The sequence below is a fragment of the Cariama cristata genome, unplaced genomic scaffold (assembly GCF_000690535.1).
Source record: "Cariama cristata isolate BGI_N322 unplaced genomic scaffold, ASM69053v1 scaffold10110, whole genome shotgun sequence".
Taxonomy (NCBI): Eukaryota; Metazoa; Chordata; class Aves; order Cariamiformes; family Cariamidae; genus Cariama; species Cariama cristata.
This window is the reverse complement of record NW_009592945.1, coordinates 31055-41633: the sequence shown is the minus strand read 5'-3', so window position 1 is coordinate 41633 and position 10579 is coordinate 31055. Positions and strand designations below refer to the sequence as shown.

Below are 10579 nucleotides of genomic sequence, written 5' to 3'. Positions count from 1 at the left end.
GCAGGAGGGTTAAAGGATAAACATTTATAAATATCCAGAAGAAGAACCCAGGGAAAGCTAACAAGAATTAACAACCTTGTGAAATCTTATTTTTGCTTCCATAAATAGCAGGTAACAACTCTTTACGGAAACATAAATATGCACCAATCTTAACTTATCCTTCATGTAACTGTAACAGAAAAAACACTATATTCTTAAAAAAATATTTACATCAGCTTCTTACTTATTCTTCATACTGAATAGCTCCCAAACCATTGCATTTACCACTGTATATTATGTTTCAAGTAGAAGAGACCCTAAATGATGCAATGAAATAAACAGAATGTGTTGGGTTCAATACTCTTTTTCTCAGTAGTGTCAGGCATACAAAATGACCGAAAAAATGCTGTTGTAACTTAATAGCATACTGCCAGTGGCACAGTAGCTCAATCAACAGCAATATATTTGTAGTAAGTAATTAATTATTGATTTTCTTATTTTTAATTCAGTGTTTTTGCATAGTTCCATTATTGGTATTTTTAAGAGGACTTATTTAATCTATTAACAGAAATACAAATATGAAAATACTACATATCAAATGAGAACCCAAAGCCAGCCAAAAATATACAATATCGAAGTTTAAATGTCATGAATGGCCTCTACCAGTACTAAGCTCTTGCATAAAATGAGTCATGTTGCTAGTTGTTTCAATATACAACAACTAAACAACACTGCTTCACGTACTGTACTACCCAAATTTGTGGTAACCAACACATTCCTTTAAAGAAATAAAAAATATAACTTCCGTATAACAGCAACATTACTCTTAGGACCTTTACACACCTCCGTCTCTCCCTGACCTCTGATGTTGAGGACACAGTGCCAGAAGTAGCTGTAGTCATGGTTGTGGTAGTGGCTGTAGCATTTACAACAGATGGTGCAACAGGAACGGTCACTGCCGTAGGAACATTGTCCTTTTCTTTCTCAGTACTATCCTCAGCCCACAAACGATTTGAGGTACTACAGCGTAACAAGCAGCAACACAAAAAAAAGAGAAAAGGAAACAGCTAAACAATGAAAGCACTTTACTAAACAACTAGTAACATGTAAATTGAGGGATGGATTTTTTTTAAAAGCAAATTGAGAAATGTCTCTACTATGAAAGCTCAACTTGAGCTATTAAATTGAATAAATTAAAAATTGAACAGTTCACAATAATTGAACTTTCATTCTTCACACCCTTCTAACATTGGATTTATTCTTTTATACCAACATGGCTGTCACTTTACAGTAGAAAGCCATTCACAATTTTTGAGCCAAATTGTACAAAATCAAAACAAATTTAACAGGCAAATGAAAAAATCCAGAGCCCCAGGATCTACTAAACAAGAACACATGCACATACATAAGCACACAATAGACCTGATCGAGAAAAAAAAAAAAGTGTGCTGGTGCCATTACCTGCTTTGTACACCTGCTGAAGTAGAACCCGTTGTACTCTTTGTAGTAGTGTTTGCGCTGGCAGGCAGTGTTTTCTGAAGACCAGCAGAAGAGGTAACTGTTGATGCAGTACTTGGAACATTAGAACTAATCAAATCATCTTGTCTTCTACCAAAGGAGCCACTGAAGGAGAGACATGTACAATGGACGCATTTGTATTATTTATCTTTGCTTATTACATTATCCTAAAGCTGTGAATGATCCATTAAATTCCTGCCTGTGCATTCTGTGTCTCAGCTGAGTCTCGGAAACTTCTGGAGCCAAAGAAGCATTTTCTTCACTATTTCCTTGACTAGAAGTTTTAATTTATGACTTCAGAGGGCAGCAGAAGTGTCCCTTAGTCCTGATCATTTCTCCACAAGAAGAGGAGATAAAGAATGGAATCTCACTGGTTTATGCATGACTGTCTTGATTGCATCTACTGAAGTATTCATATAGGGCCACCAATGTCCCATTTTTAAACTGCCGTTTCACCCACACTGAATACCTCAGATGTAGAATTTTACTCCACAGCTTGTCAGGGAAGAAAATGTCATCAACAACACTCCTCTTATAATTTTCAACCAATTAAGTGTATTGCTTTTTTTTTTTTTTTAATCACTCCCAGAAAGATTAATCTCCCACTCAGACTTTTCTCTTGCTTTTCAAGTTGTAAAGAAGATTCAGCAGTTTCCACATTTTTATCCATTGCTCCTGGCTGAACAACTGTTGCATTACCAAGTCAGGATGTCTGCCCATAACTAAACCTCAGAATCCACAGTTAGGACAGATAGAGTATCATGTTACTAACTGCAAAAGATTTAAGGAAAGATGCTGCTTTGTCACTCTGCAATTGCTCATTTTTTTTCTATTACTATCAATTCTGTAATGACAAAGAAAAAATAACTGTACAAGAACAGCTAAGGAAATACAACATTAAAGCATCACATGCAATTTAAAAGTGATGAGTACATTTCGTTTGAAGACTGGAACATAAATATTGATAAAAGCTAACATGCAAAGATTGTTCTCATATATCAACTGTTGATTATTTTCCATTCAGAACACGAAATCTGTGCAACATCTTTCCTAAACCTGAAGTTCAGAAAATTGAGTTTTCAGGGCAGGAGGTTAACAAAGATGTAAGGTGTATTATCCTGTATGAAACAGTCTGACTACATGCCACTGACAACATTAATGCCAAGACTACAAAATGGTTAATTACCCATCACCACGTATATCAGCAGCACATATCAATATGTGCTTAGTTACTAGAATTTTTGCTTTTGATCTATTCATTTTAGGTATTTCTTGCTCCAGTGATTCCAATGAAGAACTTTACTCAAATAGCTACATTGAAACTACCCAATGGAGTAAAGTTAATCACGCAGGATATGATTCCTTCTGAGAAAATCCTGCAAGATAGGAACCACGCACACCTGAAAATTATTTTCATATTAATCATAATTTACTTCGCATTCAAGTTAGTTTTAGGTATGCATTCTATGATGCTGATACTGAACACAGGTATGGCTATAATCTACCATTACAGAGAGCAGCCCAAGACCTCTGATACCGTCATGTAAACCCCAAAATTCAACAGACAATATTTTTTCCCTTTTCTTTTCAGATACCAGAATTATTTCTATTCCAACGTTTAAAATAGTTGTCTTTGGCTACTGAACTAATCTGGAGAGTCAAACGAATCTCAAACTGAAATAAACAATAGGAAAAAGGAAGCATATGATTTTAATTATATAGCAGTTGCTGCAGCACTCTAAGATAGTAAAAATGGCGTAGCTTTAAAATCAGAACGAGCATTGCATCAGCACAAGTACATACTTGGCAATTATCATGAACATTTCAACATGTTACCATTCAATTTTAAACTGTCCTTACAAAGTGATTCAGTACTTGAAGTTTTTCTTTTAATTTGCAAGTTTATTTTGATTAAAAAACAGGTAAGAGAAAATCCCACACCTTCTTTGATAACTTGTGTTTAATGATGTAGGACCTTCATTCAAACTGTTTTTCTTGACATCTTCCTCCCATTTTCTCCTGGTGTAGGAACTGCCACCACGTATTGAGCTAGCAGACAAGTCCCTGTAAAAAAGATGTTAGTTTAGCAAACTTGTATTAAAGATGGTTGTTCTTGATGTGAGCTGAAAAGGAGTTTCAAATTAAAGATTAAAACCCTGGGGAGCACACCTAAACATAATCAGAACAGGAATAAAGTGACCTTTATGTACAATCATTTCCAAGTTTCTGTGGAAAAATACTGCATTCATACTAACACTGTTAGAAATATAATAGAAAAGTAGCATCAAAAGAACCACTGCTAAAGAGGATTTAATCAACATAAAATCAATCATCAGCTTTTATCTGTGACCATTGCTGGCTTTCGTTTTCCCAAGAAAGGAACAAGAGGCTTTTCTGTTTGCTCCTGAGATTATCCAGTGAAATAAAGGCTAAACTACTTGGGCATTTTAGAAATTGATTTCATGGAATTTTTCATTCTTGGATATTATAGGAAGAAGTTCAAAAGCTGACTAGCCTTCAGAACTCATGACACTGCAGACTAGTGTAAACAGGTCTGCAAGTAGCCATTCCTGAGTGGCCTGCCATGTATCACTAACTGACATTACTTTGGTCATAAAGAATTTCCAGCCGGTTGTTGCAGTTTATAGTAGCAAGAAATAACCCTGCACAAATCTACTTAGAAAAACTATTCTGAAAACTGATGCTGAGATGCAAAGAACTGAATTTCTAATAAAAATGTCAGCTCAAGATCTGAAGTAATGTTCAGATAGAAGGAAGAAAAAAACAAGTCTTCCATAAACCCATACATAAAAGACATCCAGGTGTGCGAGGAAAAATAAAACAGAATTTTGTAAAGATGTATTTTATGTTCAGATACCTTTGGCCTTCAGGATGTACCTCTTGTTGCACAAAAATCTATGCTATCACTTCTGTGGTCAGAAACAACTTTAGAAAACGATCAAACACGGGCCAATGCAGCATTATTTCTTACCACTAAAGAGAAACACAAATTCTGAGATACCATCTACCACAGAAAGGTCCTGCTGCATGACAAATTTTTCATAATTACTGAAGGTTTCACTTTGCCAAGACAACACAGGCTTCAGCACTTTTGCTGTAGCATTGGCTGCTCAACTGAGGCTGGATGTCTGAGATTTGTTAATCTAAAAGCCCAGCTGGGATTCATCTCGAAGTCCTTTCCATTACTTACAGTAGGATGTTAGCTGCATTACACTACATCATCGATAAGCCAGACAAGCACGTGCTCAGACAGGCAGAACAAGAACCCAGTATTAAGCTAAGCAACAAAGACAAAGATCTGGGACAAAGGCAAAAATCTTAATAATTTATTAAGGTACCTGTAGGGCAGATGGTTAAATTCTACAACTAAAGAAGGTCAGACGAAATGTCAAAAATCTCTTATGGCTTTAAGTAAGGTGGGTTGTCTGCCACATCACACACTAGGCAAAGTATTGGTGCCTAAATAGGCTGGCCTAAAAGCAGACTTCATCTCTGGTACACCAAGGAATACAGAAAGTTCTCAGGTCTATCGTTTGGTCAGCACAGGACTAACAAGACTGATGGCCCCAGTTCACTCAATGCATATGAAGAAAAATACGCTATTGCTGATAGCCACTTTTTGAACTGTGTCTGTGAATAAGCCACGATGGTTAAGACTGGCACATCAAGGACACAAATAAACCTCAACACTGAGGCAAAATTTAATTTGTTACAAGCAGTAACAGCTTCTAAGAAATAAAACTGCAATGAAATATTTACCCCAATCTTAAGGTATCATCTAGTTAAGACACTTTTGGAGAACAAGAGTTTTTGAGAACATCTCAAAAGAATAAAAATTGAAATAATAATAACCTCTTTTATTATAAACAAATCAGAACTGACAAACTCAGTCTCAAAGAACAGAGCACTCCAGAGAATGATAAGCACAAACAGAAACTCCAAACTGCCCTGTTATAGAAATACAGATTAAAAAATCTGGCCAAGTAACATGAGAGATGTTAACAAACTAAGCTGAACTTTAGGGGAGCACGAGAGCTGGAACATCCCTGTTTCGAAACAGAATTTGTCACCCAGAGACTAAACTTAGGCAGCAATATTCTGCAAGCATAAGAAAAGCCAGTATTTGTGTTTGTGCTGAAACGAACCATTTCCAAGAGCAGCAACAAAGAGGCTTCCTCTTCAGACATAAGGAGATTTATCAGTCTTACAGACAATGATTATAATAGCACATTTTGAGCAATGAGAGGATTTTCAGTTCAGGTCATTCAACATTCAGCTATCTACATACGATCCAACAGAAACACAACATTAGGGAGACTTCTAAGTTTTGTAGTATGCATTCTGTATTAACTCAAGAAAATGTCCAAGTAGAACCTCAATAAAGAAGAGAAGTGAAAAATGGGAAATTTCTGACAATGTAAATATGCCATGAAAGTACCCCAAATCCTAACAGGTAACAAGCCTATGCACCTTCACTTTTTGTTTCTCTTACACTGAAAGCTACACAAGACACATCAGCAAAGAAAGTAAAAATCTCCAAAAGAATGTGAAAGGTCAACATGTAAACAAGAAAAAGAGAAGAATTGCTTTTGTAACAACTATGATTTTTTGTAAATCATTGATGCTGCATGATATGGTTTTAAGCAAAGGCTGTTAAGAAAACACAGCATTTTATTATTATCAAAAGTAACAATGGAGCCCAGTAGAGGCACTCTATGGCTCAAGACAAAGTCGTAAAATGCTTTTAGCATGCTTCAGTAGCTTAAAGTTTATGACTTAATATTTTGGATTTTATTTTCTCCCCCAAGAGGACAACACTCATTGCCCAGTTCTGTTCTTGTCATATAATAATTTGGATTTTAAAAAGGGTCATTATAATTTACAAGATCAAAAACCTTCAGGAATTGGATTAGCCGATGGATTAGCATAATCTATACAGCAGGATAATGCTATAAATTAGTATTTTCAAGTAATTTTATATTTAACAGAAATTATAACTTCAGAGGCACCTGTTTTCTTTTTCATCAATGTCAGAGGTACTGGCCAGTCGTCTTGGTATTGTAGGTGCAACATATGCAAGTCGAGTTCCTTTTCCGTCTTTCTCCTGCAAGACATGCATTTTTTTATTCAGTGTTACTATTATTGATCATACTGCTATTCACTGGAAAATCATCATTATGACAACTTCAGTTGTATTTATTGTGACCTGATTATACAAATGAGTTTTAAGCTTTAGTTAAATATCGTAAGGACTACAACAGGAAAAGGAAACTGTTTATGTTTTCATTCTAGCAATGTAAATGACTTGATTTCTCTTTTTTCTGCTTTGCTGCAGTACAATTCCAACACTGATTACTGAAAGCAACTGTTATAGTATTTTTACATAGTATGGTACAGTATTATTCTTAATCCTGAAAACATTTAAACATTTGTACTTGAAACAGAACCACAAGCTCTATGCTGTTCAGCTACCTGTTCCAAATTAGTCCTTCACTTGGTTCAGTGTATTCATGTTTAACTACAGAACCAAATTTTTGCAAATAAAAAATGACTCTGGAATACAAAAAGAGACTCATTTTTTATAACATTCTTTAAACATCACTCTCCAAGTGATGCCAAAACTATTAAACCTCTGATCTATCTCCCTTAACTGTAAGAACTACAACTAGCATTGCAACCCCAAAAAAGGGAAAAGCCCCAGACCTGTATACCAGGTCATCAGACAATGAAGGTGCATACTTCACTTTTAAAGAGACTACGCAGAAGCTGCATAATTTAACTTTTTGGAATTCTGGTAAAGAACAGATGTGTAGTACAGTCTTACTTCTACAATATATCATAAACATCTATACTAAGTAATGTAGATCAGTTCCTCAAAATGTGGTTTCACACTGAAAACGATTACCTTTTCTTTGTTGTCCAATGAAGAGGAAAGTCTGGGACTTGATGCAGAACGTATAACACCTGCAGAGTCCTTTTCTTTCTGAGCTTCTTTGGAAGCAGTAATCTCTGCAAGTGCACCATAACTACCAGTTTTTCTAAGACCTAACCTCCATGAAGCAGGAGATTCATCTTTCCTCTCCTCTTCTTTGGGAGAAACCTTGGTTGTAGATGTTGGAAACTATAAAACACATGTAAATGAATTTACGTTATTAATTTACATTACCTGCGGTAACTCATGCTCCTTGTAGAGATTTGAGAACACAATTGTTTTTAATAATCATAGAACTGTTGGATTCGTAGGGGAGTTGTGGTGAGAGACAACCTACAAACTGTTCTCATAAATTAGTCAATGAGATAAGAAATGTAAGATTGGTCAATGTATACTACTCCTCTAAAAGTTATCTTAGAAAAACCCACACTTTGTAATACACACTGTGGTCATGAGATGCAAACTTAGAAACATGCAAATCCAGGATGAACATTTTGATTAAATATGTTATTTTGCAACCTGTACACAAACCTGTGCACACCAGAACCTCACCATAGATTTTTCACCCTTATTGGGCACAAGAACAATGCCAGTTTTGCGCAAGCCCTGCCTCCATGATGCAGGATCTACTGACTCCACGACAGGCATGATAGGAGGAATGAAATCATACTAAAGCCAATTAAGACAAGACAAAGATGAAGATTGAAAGAATGGAAAATAGAAACAAAAGGTTGTTTTAAAACAACATAGTTTGTTCCTACATTTATGTTATGTAGCTCTTCATTACAGCACAAAATACCAAAAAGCAGTAAGAGATTTAAAACCTTAGTAACAGATTATTAAACACAACACAGCATGTTCAGCTAATTCAGAGACAGAACCACAGTTTGAATAGAAGAGGACAGGAAAGCCTGTTGACCTAATGAGGTCCACGGCCCAAATCCTCACATGGTTGAGATTACTGGGAGGTTCACACTAACATACCTCTTACCTTTTATCATATTTCATTTGTACCCCTTAATCACATCCCATGTTAGCTTAGCTATCAAACCCATACCTTCACCCCCAAACCTGCCTTAGTTCAGTACTCTCAGATGGAAAGCAGCAGTACTAAATGCCATATAGACTGAAGAAAACCCAAATTCAAGCTTAGTACACTGCATCTGCACCAATTCTAAGCCACACACGGTTTGGCCATCTACGGTGCAAAAGCAGAAGAGTAGCTGCAGTACCACAGATGGTACAAACCTGAAAAGGCAGGTGCAAGAGTAGGTGCAAGATCACACATACAGTGCTGTTCTACCTTCATTAGCAAAACCAGTTTAAAGCCTTTCTGTTCATTGATATGAGCTGCAACTGTTCTTCTAGATCATGTGTACTTGCTATGTTACAAGATGATCAGTCTTGATATAAATGTGCATTTATTTTGTAGCTACAGAAGGCCCTGAATTTTTCACATACAGTGCTAGAAAGATAACTACAGTTTACTTTTAACCTGCACCTTTTACCTTTAAGACTAAAAGATATGCCATTAATCACTGCATAATAAAATTAGAAGAAACTAAATGACCGTGTATTAATGACTTATAAAAGGTTATCATTCAGCTTAAAAATCATACTTATTTCTTCTTATTATTAAAAAAGTTTCCCCCCCCCATATATAGTAATTTAATCACATACCAAAAAAATGTATCTATTTGATCACTGAACTCTGGAATATCAAGCCACACCCCAATTAGCAACAATTTGGTAACGTCCTATTGCTGAAGGTCATATAGCTTAGAAGGCTTTTGCATAATATGAAATAAATTGATTGGAAGCAATAAGCTAGGAAACTTTTGACTTCAAGATGAAGTTCAGACAATTACAAGAAAAATGAAGTGTCTGAAGTGTTAGATATCTTAGGATCTCCAGCATGCAAAGATAATTAAGTGCAGTAAAAAAACTGGGTGGAGAGCACATCGGTTAAACTGCCCAACTGTCACAAATGCTTGTATTACTGAAGTGATTTCAAAAGATAAACTACATAAAGTATGCCTATTTTCTTGCAGTAAATTCACACTATATTATTTGAATTCATTCCAGTTGGGCACAGATAGCAAACCAGCAATTACTCACAATGTCTGCCCTCTCTCACGCATTTGCTGTGGTGTGTGTGCAGAACCTGTGGCTCTTGAGTTCTGTACAGCTCCTGGGCAATGCCAATGCAGCTCCCATGACAGAGAACCGTAATTCCCTACTGAGCCAGCAGCAACTGTTTAGATTATTGTCACAAGATCACCCTGGAATCTAGCTGTCTGCCCAGCCACAAAGCTCAGCAAGGGGAAACAGCAGTCATTCCTGTCGGTAAGCCATGCCCACAATTCCCCTTTTGCTCTCATGTTTTTTTGAGATAAATCTTGTGGACATCAGTCACAATGATTTTTGTAAAGCAGGTCTTGGGATCGGGAAAGTTGGCCCAACCCTATTGTACAGTATCCCATAATCTGATGCAGTTAGGCAATATATTCCCTGCATTTGTTATATTAAAGTATACTTTGTCAGATGAATCATCATTAGGTTCTGTTGTGAATATGAAAGTATAACTTCAACAAGCTCGTGGGAGTTAAATACAATACATGCTATTCATCCAGCAGTACATCCTCTCTCTGTACTGTGGCTTCAGTACACCACGGCTACCATTTCTCCTGAACACACTTTTCAGAAGCCTCAGTAGAGGGTTACACTTTGATTATGATATGTATAGAAAAGTTGCAGTGATTGACAAATGAAGCCTTACTGGCTTACTATCCAGTTTGCTTTGATATTCTGAAAGTTTGACTTGTATACCACCTTCTGACTACGCATTCTTACCTACAATATGGCTTTGCTACATGTGTTTTTGAGCTGTGCATTCAATAAATCATGTGTCCCAATTCTCCAGCTCTTCCATGAGCTCCTTAACCATACTGAAATCAGGGCTGGGACTTACAGCACTTTCTACTTCTTATTTCAGGTATCATTTTCAACTTCTGTGCCTAAGCACTACCTGAATGCTTCTAAGGACTCCTGAAAGTACCTTAGCCATGCCTGCCTCCTTTGCCTTAACTGCATCACAAATATAGCCACAGAGAGATACTAGAACTGTAG

General features: G+C 36.4%; 1 protein-coding gene across 1 annotated transcript in view; it reads right to left on the bottom strand.

Moving 5' to 3' along the window:
- Positions 1 to 10579, bottom strand: part of PPP1R12A (protein phosphatase 1, regulatory subunit 12A) — a gene marked incomplete at its 5' end in the record, with an annotated part of 56740 nt that overhangs the window by 29056 nt on the left and 17105 nt on the right. Inside the window, 5 exons of the mRNA XM_009703811.1 lie at positions 823 to 999; positions 1441 to 1602; positions 3439 to 3561; positions 6528 to 6622; positions 7424 to 7639. Of these exons, the coding sequence (XP_009702113.1) occupies positions 823 to 999; positions 1441 to 1602; positions 3439 to 3561; positions 6528 to 6622; positions 7424 to 7639 (773 nt within the window). The remainder of the gene's footprint in view (positions 1 to 822; positions 1000 to 1440; positions 1603 to 3438; positions 3562 to 6527; positions 6623 to 7423; positions 7640 to 10579) is intronic.